Genomic DNA, 20,199 nt, shown 5'->3' with positions numbered 1-20,199 from the left:
CCTCAAAGCCATAGGGAATATTTTTCACGCAGGAGACTAGATTCTCCAGGGTATCTACAAGTCTCTTTTGATTCATAAGCCCCGCCCCTTGGTCCGCATTCTCCACGCGCCTCCCGCTGCGGGGTCCAAGGCTCCACCCCCAGAGCTCCAAGCTCCTCCCTGGCGTTTCCCGCTACCCCGAAGTCCAAGGTCCCCGCCCCTCTCTGGAGCTCCAAGCCCCTCGGGAGAGAAACTCCCCCATTCCCTCCGTTTTCCAAACTCTCCCAGTCAACTCCTATACTTCCGAGGCATCTGGGCCTTCCCAGGAGTGGTTCCAGCGCTGAAAGCACAACCCTGCCAAATCAGGACTCTTACCTGCCTTTTTAGAATTTCGGTCCGATCGATCTTCCTGTCTCTTTAAGAGTTTGAGCCTAGCACTATGACTGCCCCTTTAAGGCGGTGTTAGAAAAAATCATGTCTGAGATAATGTGGGGGAGGACTGTCGAGATCCTGTGCAGCTCGGACTCCCGCAACACAGCAGATCAGTCTGTTTCTGGAGCTGACTTTGGGAAAAAACTCTTCCCTTTCTCGTCTGCTCAGTACTTTTGCAAATTTCCCCCAGTTCTGCCCAATAGAACGTAGCAGCGCCGGGTGACGCCCCCCGCACTCCGCGTCTCTTGGGCGCTTCCGGACGAGGCCACACCCCTCGGGGCCACGTGGTCGGCGGCGGGGTCCGCGCTCTCCCGCTGGCTGTTGGGTCGGCTCGCAGCCTGCGGCGTCTCGGGATGGAGGGCACCCAGTCGGGCGGTGAGCGTGCGTGTGGACCCGACGCAGACGGGGAGCTAGTCCAGAGAGAAAGGGGCTCCCCGGAAAATGCCGGGGGAAAGGGGCATCTCCCAAGAGGAGCTTGAGCCGAGAGAGGGTGAAGAGGAGGGCGGCCCCGGAGGGGGATAGGGACGCCCCAGGGGAACAGTTGGGCAGCAGAGAGACCAGAGGGAGGGGATGGAGCGCTCAGGAGGTTGGGGCCCGTGGAATCGGCGCTCTTCAGGACTGGACGTGTCAACAGACCCTTTCCTCTTCTCCCGCAGGTGCTGCTCGGTTCTCTTGTCCCCCCGACTTTACCGTGAACCCCCCGGCCTCAGAGTCCCCTGGTTTCTCCTTGGAGGCGTTAACAGGCCCAGAAACGGAGCTGTGGCTTATTCAGGCCCCTGCAGACTTTGCCCCAGACTGGTGAGTGGGTCCCTCTGCCTCCTGGGAATCCTCCCGCTCTGGAGGCGAAACGTGGGGGTTGTTTAGAAGTTTAGTGTGAGCTCTTTTACCTTGGCCTATCAGGACTGTATAAACCTCTGCCTTCCCTCTCCCCCCCTCCCCCCAGCCTCAACGGGCGGCTGGTGCCTCTCTCTGGCTCCCAGATCGTGAAGGGCAAGTTGGCGGGCCGGCGGCACCGCTATCAGATCCTCAGCAGCAGTGGAGCAGCCGCTGGAGGAGCAACTCTGCTGGCTCCCTCGGCCCAGGCCGGGGGTGGACTTATGTGCGCCCCAGCCCCCCAGGGCAGCCTTAGGATCCTCGAGGGTCCCCAAGAATACCTATCAAGAACTCCTCTGCAACCCATTCCAACAAGTCCCCCACCACAGATACCCCCTGGCCTGAGGCCTCGGTTCCGTGCCTTTGGAGGCAACCCACCCGTCACAGGGCCTGGGTCAGCCGTGGCCCTGAAGCTCCCTGCCTCCCGGAAGAAGAAAAAGAAGAAGCAGATGCTGGAGGCTTTAGCTGCTCAGGAGGCAGTGAATGGGCATGGGGTCCTGGAGGTGGACCCAGCTTTAGGGTCCCTAGAAATGGACACAGGGGAGAAGAAGAAGAAAAAGAAAAAGCAACATCTGGAAGAACCAGAAGTGATGGAGCCTGCAGCAGCGGAGCCTGCGGCAGAGACATCAGAGCATCTGGGGGCACCTTTCCCAGCAGCCACCAAGAAGAAGAAGAAGTCCAAAGGGACAGAAACAGTGGACCCAGCAACAGGGATGCTGGAACCAGAAGAAAAGGCAGTGGCACTAGAACTTATGGTTAAAACTGAGTATCCTGAAGAGATGGTCCTATCCCCCACCAAAAAGAGAAAGAGGCGAAAGGGGATGGAAGGAACCGAGCCCATAGAGGGGCCAGTATCTGAGTTTCAGCCCCAGATGAAGGAGGAGTCACAGGAAGAAACCATCCCACTAACCCCCATGAAGAAGAAGAAGAAAGGAAAGAGGCAAAGCGCGGGGGAGCCTGAGGCGAGTGCTCCGGCATCCCACGGGGAGATGATGGAGCCCGAGTTGCCAGATGAAGTTGGGCCTCAGGCTGGGGTGGCCCTAGTGCCCCCCAAGAAGAGGAAGAAGAAAGAGAAGTGGCAAGGTGTGATGCCAGAACCTCTGGGAACAGAGACGGTGGAGTCTGAGCTGCCGGGGGACTGTGTACCTCAGGTGACTCCAGCATCCTCCAAGAAGAAGAAGGAGAGGGGGCACGCGGCGCCAGAGCCGGGGACTGTGCTGACTGAGCCTCCTGAGCCAGCCGCGGGGACGGTGGAGTGTGACGGTGAGCCTGAGGACGGGGCAACACCCAGATCGGCCAAGAAGAGGAAGAAGCGGGCTCAGGAAATTGGGGTGCCAGACATGGTGCCCCAGGAGGAGATGCCAGAGCCGCTGCCCAATCCGGAGTCTGGGGAGGCGGCCCCCACAGAAGGACGGGAGAAGAAGCGGAAGAGGAAGGCACAGCAGGATCTTGTGTAGACTCTCCCTCGGGGGACACTGAAGAACTAGTAAGGCTTCAGCCGCCTGGGCCATCAGAGGGTGAGCACAGGAGAGGTGAGCACAGGCTCTCCCCAGCCAGCCACCACACGGCACACACGGAGGAGCCTGCGCTGGGAAGATGCTTTATTGTTGTGCAGAAGGCCTCTCGGGCAGCGGGCTCATCGGGGCACTTTGAGGAAGGGTTCGTGCAGGACGTCGAACAGCCTCCGGGCCTGGGGTGGGGAGAAAAATGAAGAGCCCGCCATTAAATGAGCCATTTGCCATTTGTTTGCTACATCTGGAGTGGGGTCTGACTTTCTCCCAGCCCAGACAGGTAACTGGGGAGCAAGGAGAGAACAGCTCCTCTGTTTTTTTAGGGTTTTTTTGTTGGTTCTAGAGGTGGAACCCAGGGACATTCCACCTTCAAGCTACATCCCCAGCCCTTTTTATTTTTTGTTTTTGAAACAGGGTCTCATTCGGTTGCTGAGAGTCTCACTACATTGCTGAGGCTGTCCTTGAACCTGTGATGCTCTTGTCTCAGCCTCCCAAGTACTGGGGTTACAGGTGTGTGCCACTATACCTGGCTAAGGCAGCTATCTGATTCTATCCCAGACTGGCTATGAGAGGTTGAGCTGGGCCCCAGCTTCCCCAAATGGTAAGTGGGCCTTCCAAAACCTTAACATTTGGAAACTGAGATCTGGGTGGTTTGGGGCTCACTCCTGCCCCTCCCCCAAGGCCCTTTCCCAGAGCCCTTACCTTCTGGGGGCCCAGGCCAGGACACAGGGCCAGGTCTTCTCTTGACGCAGCACTGAGCTGTTCCAGGGACTGAGGATATGGAAGTGAGGGACAGAGGAAGTGAGCACACACTCCCCCTCCAAACCCCCGGCCCTGGGAGAAGGTGAGGATGGAGGAAGGTGGGCTAGGCAGGGAGAGGGAAGGCGGCAGTGGGTGGAAAGCTTCTCAGGAAAGGCGAGGCAGCCGGTCCTTACTCCAAAAGTGGCCAGGAGGGTCTGACTGTCGGTTTTGTTGACGGACTTCACAGTGGTTAAACACTCGGTCACCTGGAAGGGCAGGAAGAGGCTGAGTGTATGAGAAGAAAGGACAAGGCCGGCTGGTCCCCAGGCCGCCTGACATGCAGGAGGCGCTCATTAAACATTTGGGGGAAGGGGAAACTGGTTAAAAGGTCATTTCAGAGCTGGGCATGGTGGCGCACACTTGTAATCCCAGTACTTAGGAGGCTGAGACAGGAGGATCACATAGGATGGAGGACAGCCTCAGCACGTAGTGAGCTTTGTCAACCTAGCAAGACCCTGTTCCCAAATAAGAAATAAAATTGGGATGGGGGTAGAGCGCAAAGGTAGAATTCTTCTGGGTTCAATCCCCAGTACCACAAAGAAAAAAAAAAAAGGTCATGTCAGTGGATCCCCAGCTAGCGGATCTGTGGGTCATATGAAATGAGATCCTTTCTCTCACGGAGTCCACTCTGCCCAAGGGAACATCGCAGACACTGGAGGTGGCCAGAGTTCAAAACCAGCCCATACCTGAGCATGGTGGTGCATGCGTATAATCCTCGTACTTGGGGGGCTGAGACCTACCAAGGAGGATCGTGGGTTTGAGGCCAGCCTCAGCAACTTAAGGAAGTCCTTGTCTCAAAATATAAAGTAGGTAGCCGAGTGTGGTGGCTCACACTTGTAATCCCAGTACTTGGGAGGCTGAGACAGAAGGATCACAGGCAGTCTCAGGGACTTAGTGAGGCCCTCTGCAACTTATTGAGACTCTGTTTCAAAATAAAGAATTAAAAAATAGGACTGGGGGGTGTAGCTCAGAGGTAAATGCCCCTGGGTTCAATCCCCAGCACTGAAATAAGTAAATAAAGTAGGCTTATAATCCCAGCATTTGAGAGGCTGAGACAGGAGGATTGCGTTTCATAGACAGCCTCAGCTACTTAGGCCCTTTGTAACTCAGACCCTGTTTCAAAATAAAGAATAAAAGTCGGGCATGGTGGCACACGCCTGTAATCCCAGCATTCAGGAGACTGGGACCAGAGGATTGTGGTTCATGGACGGCCTCAGCTACTTAGTGAGACCCTTTGCAATTCAGGGAGACCCTGTTTCAAAATCAAAAAACAAAAAATAGGGCAGGGGTGCAGCTCGGAGGTCGAATACTCTTGGGTTCCACCAAGAAGGAAGTAAGGAGGGAGGAAGGAAGGAAGGAAAGGCTGGGGGTGTAGCTCAGAGGTAAAATGCCCCTGGGTTCCATCCCCAGTACCGCAAAAAAAAAAAAGGCTGGGTTCGATCCACAGTACCAAAATAAATCAAAACATCCTGCAGCTTGTGCTCTGCACAAGCCAGTGCAAGGGAGCTGACCTCCTTGCCCATTGGGCAAATGAGGATCCTAATAACATCCACGCACCCAGGTGCAGCTGAGATGCTGCCCAGCTCACACTACAGAGTGATGGCCAGTGTGACCTGGGAGTCCCAGCCTTGCCAGCTCCTGGCTGTGTGATGTTGAGGGCTTCCCCGGGCTCCCTTCCTTTCTCAGGAGATGGGGTTTCCCAGCACCTTCACCAGGGGCTGAGTGTAAGCCAGAGGAGCGATGTACCAGCCCTGAGGAGGAGTGTAGGATGCAGGGGCAGTGTGTGCAAGGCCCCAAAGGTCCAGCGGGCCCTCTGGCTGTCACTTGCTCCTGGGAGGGCACAAGTGGCAGGGTCCCTCGGAGCAGCCCAGAGTTGACGATTCATCCCGCCTCGAGTACCCGCTGGGTACCGAGTTGGCTCCAGCCCTGCCCTCCTGCCCTGGGTTCTCAGTCTAGACAGCGATGACACCGATGGGCAGGGCTGGGGTGGAGGAGCCCAGGGTGACACTTGGCCTGGCCTGGAGGAGGGAACGTCAGCTGGGATGCCAGAGGTGGACTTGGCCGGGTGATCTGGCAGAGGGGACAGACCGCCAGGAGCTCTGAGGAGCAAGCTAGGCCTGGGAAGCACTCACCCTCGCAGAGCGTGGGAGAAGGCTGGGCTTCCCTCGGTACTAGGGAGCCATGGGAGGGTCCAGAGCTGGAAAGGACAGGCTCAAGCTTGTACTTAGAAGATACCTGTGGGTGCTCTTTGGGCAGGGACAGTCGGCCCAGTGGGTTGACTTGCGTTGGGATCAGAAGCAAAGCTCAACCACCCAGGAGTTGGGGGGAGGCCAGGGACGGAGGTACGGGATGGGGGGGCAGCCTCACCCGGGACAGGAAGTTCTGCTCCAGCTTCTCCATCAGCAGGTCAGCCGGCTTCTGCTCGTAAGCCTTGTAGGTCTCCAGATACCGTCCGGCCTCCTCAGGGCTGGGGAATAGGACATGTGTCAACCTGGGGAACCCTGCCATGTTCTAGGTTTGCCTCATTAAGGCAGTGACTGCTGCTTTTTTTCTTTTTGCAGTACTGGGGATGGAACCCAAGGGATATTTGACCTCTGAGCAAAACCCCCAGCCCTATTTTTTATTATTTTGAAACAGGGTCTCAGTTGCAGAGGGCCTAAGTAGCTGAGGCTGTCCATGAATCATGGTCCTCCTGTTTCAGCCTCCCTAATGCTGGGATTACAAGGGTGTGCCACCATGCCCAGCTTCCCAAATTCTAATATACAGAGAAATAGAGGTTCTCAGCCCCACACTCCTGGCAGGCACCTCTGCTGGGCAGACCCCAACACTGTTTTTGTGGCTCAGGGCTAAGGCTTAGAAGCCTGATGAACTGGGCTCAGGCTCTTCCTGCCTGGGTGCCCCTGGGCCATGATTAGATCTCTGTAGGCCTCAGTTTCCTCATCTGTAAAGTGGGGTGATGGTAAACCTGTGAAGATGAAAGGACTGCATACCATCAGCATCAGCAGCCTGATCAAGAAATGTCAACTTTTAGCCAGGCCCTGTGCAAAAAAGAAAAAGTTACAGAAAAAAAAAAAATTTAAAGTGAGACAGCTGTCTGCTGCTGAGGTCTCAACTTAAGAATCACAGTCAGCTTGTTACTTTTATTTTGGAAGAAAAGATGTAAAAGTTTCTTTCAATCATTCAGAAGGCAAATGTAGCCACTTATAAAAACAGAATGGCGGGACAGACTAGGAAAGGAAAGTCAGACACCTGCAATCCCAGTACTTGGGAGGCTACCCGGAGGATCGCAAGTTCAAGGACAACCTCAGCAGTGTAGGAGGCTCTCGGTGACCTAGTGAGACCCTGTTTCCAAACACAAAAAGGGCTGAGGGTATAGCTTGGAGGGAAAATGCCCTTGGTTTCAACCCCTAGTACCACACACATAAATGTCAGCTCTTTTGGAAAGCAGGCCAGCACCCCCATGGCACTCTTATCTGAGCCTTTCAATTGGTCTGAGAGGGAGGGAAACGAGAAACACTTTATTTTCCCAACTAGCAGGAACACGGGGAAAAGTAAGCTTTTGAAGGTTTTCTTGTTTTTGTGATCCTGGGATGGAACCCAGAGCCTTGTATATTTCTAGGCAAGTACTTTACCACTGAGCTATATACCTAGCCCCTAAAGGACTTTTATTTATTATTTATTATAATGCTGGAGATTGAAGCCAGGGGCATTCGACCTCTGAGCTATACTTCCAGCCCTATTTTATTATTATTTTGAAACAGGATCTTGCTACGTTGGTGAGAATCTCACTACTTGCTAAGGCTATCCTCCAACCTGTGATCTTCCTGTCTCACCTCCCAAGTACTGGGATTATATGCATGCATCACTGCCCGGCTTTGAAGGATTTTAATATAGCTCACCTTCAAAAGAAAAGCTACAATGCTGGGTGTGGTGGCGCACGCTTGTAATCCCAGCATTTGGGAGGCTGAGTCAGGAGGATCACAGTTTGAAGATAACCTCAGCTATTTAGGCCCTGTTTCAAAATAAAGAATAAAAAATAAGGCTTGGGGTATAGCTCAGAGGTAGAATGCCCCTGGGTTCCATCCCTGGTACTGCAGAATAAATAATAAAAACCACGGTTCAAGCTGGGAATCATGGCACATGCTTATAATCCTAGTACTTGGAGACAGACAGGAGGAACTGGATTCACAGCCAGCCTCAGCTATTTAGTGAGGCACTCTGCAACTTAGTAAGAGCCTGTTTCAAAATAATGAATAGCCAGGCGTGGTGGCGCACGCTTGTAATCCCCGCGCTTGGAAGGCAGAGACAGGAGGATCGCGCAGGTTCGAAGCCAGCCGCGCACGCTGGCTTAGGAGACCCTGTTTCCAAATAAAAAATGTAAAAATAAGTCTGGGAGTGTAGCCTGGAGGTAGAAGGGCTTCCAGGAACCCCAGTACCACCAAAATAATAATAATAATGAATACAAAAATCGGGCTATAGGGGTATAGCTCGGAGGTAGAATGCCCCTGGCTTCAATCCCCAGCACCACACAAACAAAAAAATACCCTTCAGCCGAGTTTGGTGGTGCATGATTGTAATCCCAGTACTTGGGAGGCGGAGACAGGAGGACTGTAGTTTGTGGACAGCCTCAGCTACTTGGTAAGGCCCTCTGCAACTAGTGAGACCTTGTTTTAAAATAAAGAATAAAAACCGGGCGTGGTGGCGCATGCTTGTAGTCCCAGCATTTGGGAGGCTGAGACTGGAGGATCGCAGTTCGCAGACAGCCTCAGCTATTTAGTGAGGCCCTGTTTCAAAATAAAGAATAAAAAATAGGGCAGGGGGTGTGGCTCGGAGGTCAAATGCCTCTGGGTTCTACCCCCAGACCCGCAATAAATAAATAAATAAATAAATAAATAAATAGAATAAAAAATAGGACTGGTGGTATATCTTGGAGGTAGAATGCCCCTGGGTTCCATCCCCAGTACCACAAAAATAAATAAAATAAAAACCAGCCGGGCATGGTGGCGCATGCTTGTAGTCCCAGCATTTGGGAGGCTGAGACTGGAGGATTGTGGTTCACAGACAGTCTCAACTACTTAGGCCCTCTGCAACTCAGTGAGACCCTGTTTCAAGATAAAGAATAAAAACATCGGGCTGAGGGTGTGGCTCAAAGTTTCAATGCCACTGGGTTCAATCCCAGTTACAGCAAAAACAACATTCAGGTGGGCTTGTTAACTAACAGTTTTAAAAGTAACTAAAAGTTGGGCACTGTGGCACACATCTGTAATCATACTTGGGAGGCTGAGACAGGAGGATTGCAGGTTCACAGCCAGCCTCAGCTATTTAGCAAGACTGTTTCAAAATAAAAATGGCAATGCATGCTTTTAATCCTAGTACTTGGAGGATGGCAGGTTCAAAGACAGCTTCAGCAAGTGGTGATCCTGTTTGCAAATAAAATTGGCTGCCGGAAGTGGTCGCACACACTTGTAATCCCAGCATTCAGGAGGCTGAGACAGGAGAATAGCGGTTCGCAGACAGCCTCAGCTACTTAGGCCCTCTGCAACTTAGTGAGACCCTGTTTCAAAATAAAGAATAAAAAATTGGGCAGGAGGTGTAGCTCGGAGGTCAAATGCCTCTGGGTTCCATCCCCAGACACGCGAAAGAAAGAAAGAGAAAAGAAAAGAAAGAAAATTGGTCTGGGAGGTAGCTCAGATGTAGAATGTCCCTGGGTTCAATTGCCAGTACCACAACATAAATAAAAAGGCTGGGGGTGTAACTCAGAGGTAGTATGCCACTGAGTTCAGCCTCTAGGACTGAAAGTAAATATTTTTAAAAAGCCAGGCATGGTGGTGCACACCAGTAACCTCAGTATTTGGGAGGCTAAGACAGGAGGATCTCAGGTTCTTGGACAGCCTCAGCAACTAGTGAGACTCATCACCTAGTGAGACCTTGTTAAAAAAAAAAAAATAGGGCTGTGGGTGTAGCTCTGAGGTAGAATGTCCCTGGGTTAAATCCCTAGCAACACACACACACACACACACACACACACAAGTCCCTTTTCCATTTTGATAGTTAAGGAAATCTCCTGCCACCTAATCGATGTCATCTACTTTCGGCCAGCAACTCCATGAGAAAGGCTGGAAGCCCTCATTTCACAGGTGAGGTACTGAAGCCCAGATCAACCCCCGCAGGAGGTTCACAGGTGTGCGGGAGGCGCTGGGCAGGGTGGTCAAGGGGAGGAGGAAGGATCCTGGACAGACCCTGGGCTGTGGGGAGGAGCTTCGGTCTCACCTCCAGGCAAGGATCAGCGTGCAGTCCGCCAGGATGCACATCTTGGCCAGCTCCTTGAGGGCCCGCTGAGGGTCTTTCTATAGAAAAGTAAGAGAGTCAGAGACCTAGGAGGAAGCAATGTGGATTATATATACATCTATAATTTGGGGGGGGGGGAGGTGGTACTAGTACCAGGGGCTTTTTACTTCCTGAGCTGCATCCCGGCCCTATTTCATTTTTCATTTGAAAACGGGTTTCATTTCATTTTTTATTTGAAAACAGAGTCCCACTAAGTTGCGGGCCTCACTGAATTTTGATCCTGGCTCAGCCTCCTCCCAAGTACTGGGATTATAGGTGTGTGCCACCATGCCTGACTGGTAAGCCAGGATCTATACTCGGAAAATACATAGCTCGGGATGCCAAGAGCCTTTCACACATCTGACACTCCCTAAGCTACTGGGTGCCCAGCCCGGGCCAGGAAGTGCCAGGACCAGGAGCAGTCGAGACCCGACCTGCCTCCCAGCCTTGCAGTCTGACGAGGGGGCAGACAGTGATGGTCTGGAGTGGCCAGGGCTGGAATGAGGGAGCCAGAGGAGCAAGGAGCTGCCTGGGAGGGCAGGGAAGGCTTCCTGGAGGAGGAGGGAACATCTGAGCTGAGAACTGGAGGAGGAGGGAAGGGAGCACAGGAGTGCCAGGTAGACTCCCGTGTGTAAAGGGAGGGGAGGGAGGGCTGGAGTGGAGAGTGGTCCAGCCGAAGTGCAGAGACAGCCTGGAGGGCTGAGTGCAGGTCTCCTCACACAGGGCCTCATGGCTCTGCAGGGAGGATTTATGCCTACTAGAGCACTGGGGAGCCATGGGAGAGTTTTGAGCAGGGGAAGGTCAACATCAGACCTGTACCTTAGAAAGACCTCTTTGGCTGCTGTGAGGACAGGTTGAAGAGTCAACACTGGAGACCATGATAGGAGGGAGGCGGGGGCAGGGACCCGGGCAGGAGGGAAGGGGCCTGGACTGCGATAAGCTGTGAGGACAAAGGGTGAAATGACAGCCGGGCGCGGTGGCGCATGCTTGTAATCCCAGCATTTGGGAGGCTGAGACAGGAAGATCACATTCGTGGGCAGCCTCAGCTACTTAGTGAGGCCCTTTGCAACTCAGTGAGACCCGGTTTTAAAATAAAGAATAAAATATAGGTCTGGGGTGGCACCAGGCGTGGTGGCACTTGTAATCCCCATGCTTGGGAGGCGGAGACAGGAGGATCGCGCAGGTTCGAAGCCAGCCTTGCTGGCTTCGGAGACCCTGTTTCCAAATTAAAAGAATATATAAAAAAAATAGGTCTGGGAGTGTAGCCCAAAGGTAGAAGGGTTTCCAGGAACCCCAGTACCACCAAAAACCCCCATATATATGGCTGGGGGTGTAGCTCGGAGGTAGAATGCCCCTGAATTCCATCCCCAGTACCATAAAAAAGTAATAAAATAAAAAATAAAATAGGTTTGGGGATGTAGCTCAGTGATGAAATGCCCCTGGGTTCCATCCCCAGTGCCACACACATAAAGAAAAGAAACAGATCATTTTACTGCCCCACCTCCTGCAAAAACACAGATTATCTTGGTGCCCTTGTAATTCCAGTACATGGGAGGCTGAGACAGGAGGGTCACAGGTTCTCAGCCAGCCTCAGCTACTTAATGAAGCCCTCCACAACTTAGTGAGACCCTGTTTTAAAAATAAAGAATAAGCTGGGTGTGGTGGCGCACACTTATAATCCCAGCATTCGGGAGGCTGAGACCGGAGGATCGTGGTTCACGGACAGCCTCAGCTAATTAGTGAGGGCCTTTGTGACTCATTGAGACCCTGTTTCAAAATGAATAACAAAAATTAGGGCTGGGGGTGTGGCTTAGAGCTATATCATCCCTGGGTTCCATCCCCAGTACTGCAAAAATAAATAAAACAAAAATAAAAAGACTGAAAAATAGGGTTGGGGATGTAGCTCAGAGGTAAAATGCCTCTGGGTTCAGTTCTTAATGCTGAAAGAAAAGTTCCAGCCAGGTATGGTGGCACACACTTGTAATCCCAGTACTTGGAGGTGGAGACTGGAAGATCGCAGGTTCAAAGCCAGCAACCTAGGGAGACTCAGTTTCCAAATAAATAAAATCAGGTTGGCAGCATGGCTTGGAGATAGAATGTCTGTGGGTTCAATCTCCAGTACTAAAAGAGAAAGAAAGGAAAGAAAGAAAGAAAGAAAGAAAGGAAGGAAGACAGCTCCCAGCTGAAGATTCAACCAGCATTTCTTTCTTCTTGGCGGGGATTCAATAGGTCACTTCCTAAGCTACCATTTCACAGACGGGAATGGCGAGGCGGGCGGGGCGGACCCTGCTTACCACGTCCACCTGGACCAGCAGGACCCGCAGGGCAAAGGCCTTCCCGAGGCTCTGCAGCCGCTCGTGGATGTACTCCGGGTGGAGGTTGTGGTAGCGGAGGCTAGGAGGCAGGGAGAGTGTGAGTTGAGGGGCCACTGTTGCCTGGAGACCCCCAAAGCTTCTGCATCCTCCCTGCAACGTGGAGGCTTGCACGGCAGTGGCCGTGAGCGAGCCAGGCACAGGCAGGCACTTGGCCAAAGCCCAGCGAGGACCGATTTGTTGCCCCAGGCCACCTTTCATGGAAGGGGAGCCTGGGATGGGCCACAGCTGCCGCCTGGCTGTGGTTTCCGGGGAGGCTGGAGCCCTGGCTTCTTCACTGAGGAAGGAAGACACCTGTGCTTGGCGGGGACAGGAGTAGGGGCCCTAGGGTGTACACACCAGCACAGGGATGTTGTACAGCAGGTCTCAGAGCAGGACCATCTGCAGCAGCCCTTAGGCTCCAGCCTCAAAGGGGACTGAGGGGGCACTGGCCCAGAGAACCAGGGTCCTCTCTCCCTGCAGCAGTCCCAGCCCCATGGGGAAGACAGGTACTGGAAGCTCTCCTTCCTGCATCTGTACAGGGGCAGGGCCGGGGGGAGGGAAGTCTTTTTAACTGGGCCAGAGCTTAGGTTAGAGAAATCTGCTTTTGTGAACTTATCGCCCATGTCCAGGACACTGGTGACCCCAGCCCTCCTCTCTCGGACCCAGGAGTTCCCACTAGTCCTCTTCCCTCAGACCTGAGGGGTTGAGGCCCTCCTTCCTCTAACACAGAGCCAGCAGGGCAGAGCCCAGGGTCTCCTAACCAATAGCCCAGGACGCTGAACATGACCCTCTGGCCTCCTGGGAGGCCCTTCCGGACGGGTGGGGCGGTGCCCCAGAGCTCACCTCAGGAAGAGGGCGCAGGTGCTCTGGCCCAGCACATAGTCGGGGATTACTTCACCAAATTCCCAGGGCACATTGCGTACAAACTTCAGCACTGGGTTGCCCCTCTGGGAAGAAGAGAAGGAAGAAGCCAGTCACGGGAGGAACCCTGGACCAGGGCGAGCAGCCCTACCCCACCCACCAGCCTCCACCGCCTCTACCTTCTGTGTAGAGTGTGTGTGTGTGTGTGTGTGTGTGTGTGTGTGTGTGTGTGTGTGTCTGAACCCAGGACATTCTATCTCTGAACTGCACCACAGGGTCTCACTAAATTGCTGAGGCTGGCCTGGAACTTATGGTTCTCCGGTCTCAGCCTCCCAAGTACTAAGATTACAGGTGTGCACCACCATACCCAGCTCTTGTTCCTCTTTTGATTACAGCCTTCCTAGCAGGTGGGAAGTGGAACTGAGGTAGGATAGGAAAATTAAAATAGTAGGTAGAGCCAGGCGTGGTGGCGCACACTTGTAATCCCAGCATTTGGGAGGCTGAGACCAGAGGATCACAGTTCATGGACAGCCTCAGCTACTTAGGCCCTCTGCAGCTCAGTGAGACCCTGCTTCAAAATAAAGAATAAAAAATAGGGCTTGGGGTGTAGCTCAGAAGTAGAATGCCCATGGATTCCATCCCTGATACCACATACACACAAAAAAAAATTTAGGTAGAAAGAAGATGAACTAAGGAAAATTTTTTATTTTTTATTTATGTATCTATTATGTACTACTGGGGATATTTATTTATTTATTTATTTATTTTGTGAGTATGATACTGGGGGTGGAACCCAGGGGCTTTTCTACCTCCAGGCTATACTCCCAGACCTATTTTATACTTTATTTGGAAACAGGGTCTCACTAAGTTGCTGAGAGCCTCACTAAGTAGCTGAGGCTGGCTTTGAACCTGTGCAGGTCCTGTCTCAGCCTCCCAGGTGCTGGGATTACAAGCGTGCGCCACCACACCTGGCTTAGTACTGGGGATTAAACCCAGGGGCATTAGACACCTAAGTCAGACCCCCAGCCCAATTTTAATTTTTATTTTGAAACAGGGTCTCACTAGATTGCTGAGGCTGTTCTCAAACCTGTGATCCTTCTATCTCAGCCTCCCAAGTACCCAGTACCGCAAAAAATAAAAAAAAAAGAAATAAAAAGAAATAGCCAGGTGTGGTGGTGCATGCTTGTAATCCCAGTAGTTGGGAGGCTGAGACAAGAGGATCGTTTTCTCTGACAGCTTCAGCTACTTAGTGAAGACCTCTGCAACTTAGTGAGACCCTGTTTCCAAATAAAGAATAAAAAATTGGGCTGGGGGTGTAGCATGGAAGTAGAATGTCCCTGGGTTCAATCCCCAGTACTGCCCCCCCAAAAAATAATAATAATTAAATAAATAAAATAGGGCCAGGCGTGGTGGCACACTCTTGTAATTCCCTTGAGAGGCTGAGACAGGAGGATCATGGGTTCAAGGACAGCCTCAGCTTAGTGAGGCCCTTCAGAACTTAGTGAGACCTTGTCTCAAGATAGAGAATAAAAAATAGGGCTGGGCAGCTCAGAGGTAGAATACCCCTAGGTTCGATCCTCATTTCCGCAAAAAATATATATAAATAAAATAAAATAGGGCTGGGAGTATAGCCTGGAGGTAGATGCCCTGGGTTTTACCCCCGGTAACTAACACACACACACATACACACACACACACACACACACACACACACACACACACAGAGAAAACAGCTATGACACAGGAGACAGGGATTCAAATTCAGGCCCATGTTCTTTAGTGTGGATGGGGAGAGAAAGAGATTGGATACAGGGAGTTCTACCTCTGAGCTATACCTGCAAGCCTATTTTTATTTGTTTATTTTTATTTAGTGGTACTGGGAACTGAGCCCAGGGGCATTCTACCTCTGAGCTCTACCCCTAGCCCTATTTTATTTTTAATTTTGAAACAGTCTCACTAAGTCACTGAGGCCGATCACAAACCTGTGATCCTCCTGTCTAATGAGCCTCCCAAGTACTGGGATTAGGAGCCTGTGCCACCACACCCATCTTATTTGTGGGTATGTATGTGTGGGTATTTTTCTTATTGTTGCTGTTGTTGTTTTTGTGGTGCTGGGGATTGAACCCCGGGGCATTCTACCTAGAAACTACACCTCCAGCCCTAGTTTTTATTTATTTTGAAACAATTTCTCACTAACTTCTGAAGGGCCTGACCAAGTAGCTGAGGCTGGCATCAAACCTGTGACTCTCCTGTCTCAGCCTCTCAAGTGTGCACCACCACGCCCAGCTCCAGTGTGTGTGTGTGTGGGGGGGGGGTGATGGGGATAGAACCCAGGGGCATTCTACCTCCAAGCTGCACCCCCAAGCCCAATTTTTTATTCTTTATTTTGAAATTGGGTCTCACAGAGTTGCAGAGGGCCTCACTAAGTAGCTGACGTTGGCTGGGAATCCCAATCCTCCTGTCTCAGCCTCCTAAGTACTGAGATTGCAAGCATGTGCCACCACGCCCGGCTCCAGCTTATTTTTCTCTTTTGAAATAGGTTCTCACTCAGTTATCATACCTGGCCTCAAATCTGCAACCCTTCTGTCTCAGTCTACCAAGTGCTATGATTACAGGCCTGGGCCACCGCACGCAACTCCTTCAATCATTTTTACTAAATGAACTTGGAAAGAGGAACAGAGCCACAAACACATTCCCAAGCCCAGTAAGGAGAACTTGGGACCCTCAACACACACACACACAGTTGTTGCGTGCAGACACACATGAATGGATGGTGCTGAGGCACAGAATGGTCAGGACCCAGACAGGCACACCCCTGCGCGGCCCACCAGCGCCTCTCTGTAACAGGGTCCCCACTCCCACCTTCCTCCTCACCTGCCGGGGGCTCACAATGATGCTGTTGGATTTTGCCCCCGGTTTCAGGGCCTGGTTGGGGGTCTCTCCCACAGGGGTTGCTGACCCTGTGGGGCACGGGGCGCCAGCTCCTCCAGGAGGTCGTGAGATGGCATACTCAGCATAGGTCTGAGGAGCCAGCTGGGCAGAGGGCTCCTCAGCAGGAAGGCTCCGTGTGGATTTGAATAAAGGCTTAGCCTGTGGGGAGAAAGCGGGGCTTGTAGTGGACCTGGAAGGGAACCCATGAACCCCTGAGCATCCTTCTGCCTCCTCTGGGCTGGTCCAACTTCCTTCTTCCCAAAGTGCCTTCCAGAGGCAGATTAGGCACTCAAAAGGTGCATCCAGCTACTCCTCCCGGCTCTCCTACCTCCACCCTGGTCCTGGCCACCATCTTCTCTTTCCTCTGGACCACTAAGGTCACCTTGCCAGCTCCCCGCCCACCTCACAATCTGTCCTCTATGCTAAGTTACCATATCCTCTCTGGTCTCAGAGCCCTCCTGAGTAAAAGCCAAAACTGTCACCACAGCCCAGGAGGTTTTAGATGAGTCCTCACCCCTCAGCTTGGGACCACACCTGCTACTGCTTCTCCTGTGCCTTCTTGACTCCAGCCTCAAACTTGTCAGGTTCTTTTTGACCTTGAGACCTTTGCACTGGCTGTTCCCTCCCTCTCCCCATGTCTACCTGGCCCACTTCCTCACCTCTTTCCAATCTCTGCCAAAGCTGGGTGTGGTGGTGCACGCTTGTAATCCCAGCATTCTGGAGGCTGAGACCAGAGGACTGAGGTTCACGGACAGCCTCAGCTATTTAGTGAGGCCCTCTGTAACTTAGTGAGACCCTGCTTCAAAATAAAGAATAAAAAAGTTGGGCTGAGTGTATAGATTAGAGGTAGAATGCCTCTGGGTTCAATCCCCAGTTCCAAAAATAAAAAGTGACTTTTTTCTCCCCTTTTTTCTTGGTAGTGGAGATTGAGCCCCTGGGGCATTCTATCTCCAAGCTATGTTCTCAGGCATTTTTATTTTTTATTTTGAAACGGTCTCACTAGGTTGCTGAGAGTTTGTTTCATTAAGTTGCTGAAGCTGTTCTCGACCGTGCAATCTGCTGGTCCCAGCCCCGCAAGTACTCAGTTTATTGGGCATGCACCACTATGCCCAACGTTTTTTTTCTTTAAGTGAAAAGCCTTCTAAATTGTGTGTGTGTGTGTGTGTGTGTGTGTGTGTGTGTGTGTGTTGCTGGGGATTAAACCCCGGGGGCATTCTACCTCTGAGCCTACAGCACGATTTTTTTTTTTTTTTTTTTTTTTTTTTTTTTGGTGGTACTGGGGTTCCTGGAAGCCCTTCTACCTCCGGGCTACACTCCCAGACCTATTTTTACTTTTTTTTTTTTTTTTTGGAAACAGGGTCTCCTAAGCCAGCACCCGCGGCTGGCTTTGAACCTGCACGATCCTCCTGTCTCTGCCTCCCAAGCGCGGGGATTACAAGCGTGCGTCACCACGCCCAGCTACGATTTTTTAATTCTTTACTTTGAAGCAAGGTCTCACTAAGTTGTGGAGTGCCTCACTAAGTAGCTGAGGCTGGCTGCAAACCCTGATTCTCCTTTCTCATCCTCCCAAGTACAGGGATTACAAGCGTGAGCCACCACGCCCGGCCTCTAATTCTTAAACATTTGCCACAAATTTACATTTTGCAAACAGGGATACTGGTCGCATAAAACATATAGTGGGACCACCAGCTAGCGCCAGTTTTTCGTCTCTGCCTTAGCCTTCTCCTAGAACCGCCCTGTTATTTTACAGGTGGGGAACTGAGGCCTGTGGAGGACACAAGGCTGTCCTCCCAAGGCGACCAAGGCCCCCACATGGCTTGACCCCATAGTCCCCTTCCCGTCCCCAACAGGATCCCGACAGTCCCCTCATCATCCTACCCCTGCAGGAGGGACCTCATCCTCGTCCAGCGGTATGACAAATTTCTTCCTGATGGGGGGCTCTGCAGGCTGCGGCACCCCCCCCTCATCCTTCCCAGGGTCCATCTAGGGCCTGAAAGGCAAGACGAGGGCGGCAGGAATGCAGCCTCCCATCGCCCCAGCAGAAACCCCACCCACAGCCGTCCCCACAAAATCCCAGGGTTCTATAGCATCAAGTCTCAAATACCTAGGGCCCCAGGTTCCACAGAGCCCCGCCCCGTGGCTCGCCCCGCCCCCACCCTGCCCAAAGCTTCTTAGCCCCGCCTCCCGCAGCCCCTGGGTACCTGCAGCTCCGCCCCCACCGGCCGTTGGCTGGACCCCGGGGCTCTCACCTGGGCGCCGGTCGGGCTGCGCGTCTGGCCCGGCTCGCAGACTCTGCAAGTATTGGCCTCTGCACCTGCCAATCCCCAGCGCAGTCTCTAGTCCCCACCCCTCTCTCCCCTACTCGGGGTCTTAGCACTACAAGGACTCACCAGCTCGCCCCGAGGCCGGGAGGAAAAGACCACGGGGGATCGAGGTGCCTCACCGCCGGCGCGGCCAGCGCGGCCCCGGCGCGCCCCACTTCCTGCCTCTCTAGTCATTAGTCCGCTCCACTGCTCCACGCAGGGGAGGAGCCTAGCGTGGGACGCCCGGGCGCAGCTCTCTATGGTCCTGGAGGACCGCGGGGGCTTTGAGGAGGAAAGAGGCGTGGCTCTAAGGCGCCCGAGAGTCGCTGCTGCCCAGCGGCTCTGTCCGAATTCCCAGACGAGCATCTCCTGTGTTCGCGGGCTCCAGACAGAGTTCTGTGGATAAGAGAAGGCGGAAAATCAAACTAGGTCCCCCCCCCCCTCAGGACAGAGACACTTGGCTTGGAATCCCAAACCGACCCTGGTTTTCCCTTAGGTTCCCTGTTCATTCATTTATTCCACAAATTACCCCAGCCTGGGGCGCGGGGCAGTGCTGGCGACGCAGAGGTGGCCGGCGGCAGCCTTAGAGCTCGGTGGGGGAGACAGACACGTTCCCAAACGGCGGGCACCCAGAGTGGGCAGGGCCGGGGAGACCCCGAGGGCCATGGTGGGAGTCGGGGGGTGCCTGACCCCGCCTGGAAGCCGGGACCGGCTTCCTGAAGGAAGGGCCGTGTGAGCAGAGCCTGGGTCGATGAGTTAGTATTAGTCATTTCCTGAAAGGATAGTACCACACTGTTCTAACTTGCAACAATGATTACCAAGGAAATAGAACATGTTTCTGTGAATGTGTTGCGCTGGGTGTTTTCTGTTCTGCGAGTGGCTTGCTCATATCCTTTGCCCATTTTGTAAATGGCTTGTATGTCCTTTCTCTTACTATTAAGTTATAGGAGTACTGTTTGGGTTCCAATTCTAATTCTTAGTCATTTCCATATATTGCAAATATTTCCTTCTAATGTTTTAACTAACCAACCTTCCTTCCTTCCTTCCTTCCTTCCTATTTTGCAGTACTGGGGATGGAACCCAGAGGCATTCTACCCTGAGCTACACCCCCAGCCCTATTTTTTATTATTTATTTATTTGTTTATTTATGATAATGGGGATGGAACCCAGGGCGACACCCTGGGTGTCTAAGCGACACCTCCATCTCTATTTTTTATTAATTTATTTATTTATTTATTTATTTATTTTTGTGGTGCTAGGGATGAAACCCAGGGGCTTTCTACCTTTGGGGTACAGTGGCAGACTTATTTTATATTTTACTTGGAAACAGTGTCTCACTAAGTTGCTGAGAGCCTCACTAAGTAGCTTATGCTGACTTGAACCTCCACAATCCTCCTGTCTCAGTCTCCCAAGTACTGGGATTACAAGTGTGCGCCACCACGCCAGGCTCTTATTCTTTCTTTCAACATTTATTTATTTATTTATTTATTTATTTATTTATGGAACTGAGGATGGAACCCAGGGGCTTTTTCTACCTCTGGGCTATATTCTCAGATCTATTTTATACTTATTTTATACCTTCTTTGGAAACAGGGTCTCACTAAGTTGCTGAGAGCCTCACTAAGTAGCTGAGGCTGGCTTCGAACCTGTGTGATCCTCCTGTCTCAGCCTCCCAAGCGCTGGGATTACAAGCGTGCGCCACCACACCCGGCTCGGCTTATTCTTTATTTTTTGAAACAAGGTCTTGCCAAGTTGCAGAGGGCCTAAGTAGCCAAGACTGTCATGGAACCCTGATCCTCCTGTCTCAGCATCCCAAATGCTGGGATT

The 20,199-nt window shown here is 52.3% G+C and overlaps 2 protein-coding genes across 2 annotated transcripts; one reads left to right on the top strand and one right to left on the bottom strand.

The window, feature by feature from the left end:
• Positions 1-764: 764 nt before the first annotated feature.
• On the top strand, positions 765-2,847 carry POLR1G (RNA polymerase I subunit G; the record flags this gene model as incomplete). The annotated part of the gene is made up of 3 exons (XM_080703618.1): positions 765-824; positions 1,046-1,209; positions 1,355-2,847. 3 exons carry the CDS (start codon positions 765-767, stop codon positions 2,739-2,741), a joined length of 1,611 nt encoding a protein of 536 aa, XP_080559744.1. The 3' UTR covers positions 2,742-2,847.
• Positions 2,848-2,920: 73 nt separating this feature from the next.
• Positions 2,921-18,052, bottom strand: ERCC1 (ERCC excision repair 1, endonuclease non-catalytic subunit; the record flags this gene model as incomplete). The annotated part of the gene is made up of 9 exons (XM_080702368.1): positions 2,921-2,974; positions 3,498-3,566; positions 3,731-3,802; positions 5,964-6,063; positions 9,867-9,943; positions 12,218-12,317; positions 13,121-13,224; positions 16,013-16,228; positions 17,948-18,052. 9 exons carry the CDS (start codon positions 18,050-18,052, stop codon positions 2,921-2,923), a joined length of 897 nt encoding a protein of 298 aa, XP_080558494.1.
• Positions 18,053-20,199: the final 2,147 nt, after the last annotated feature.

The sequence above is a fragment of the Muscardinus avellanarius genome (assembly GCF_963383645.1).
Source record: "Muscardinus avellanarius genome assembly, chromosome: 10".
NCBI classification, from domain to species: Eukaryota; Metazoa; Chordata; class Mammalia; order Rodentia; family Gliridae; genus Muscardinus; species Muscardinus avellanarius.
The sequence above is the reverse complement of the archived record's forward strand: the minus strand, read 5'-3'. Positions and strand labels throughout refer to the sequence as shown.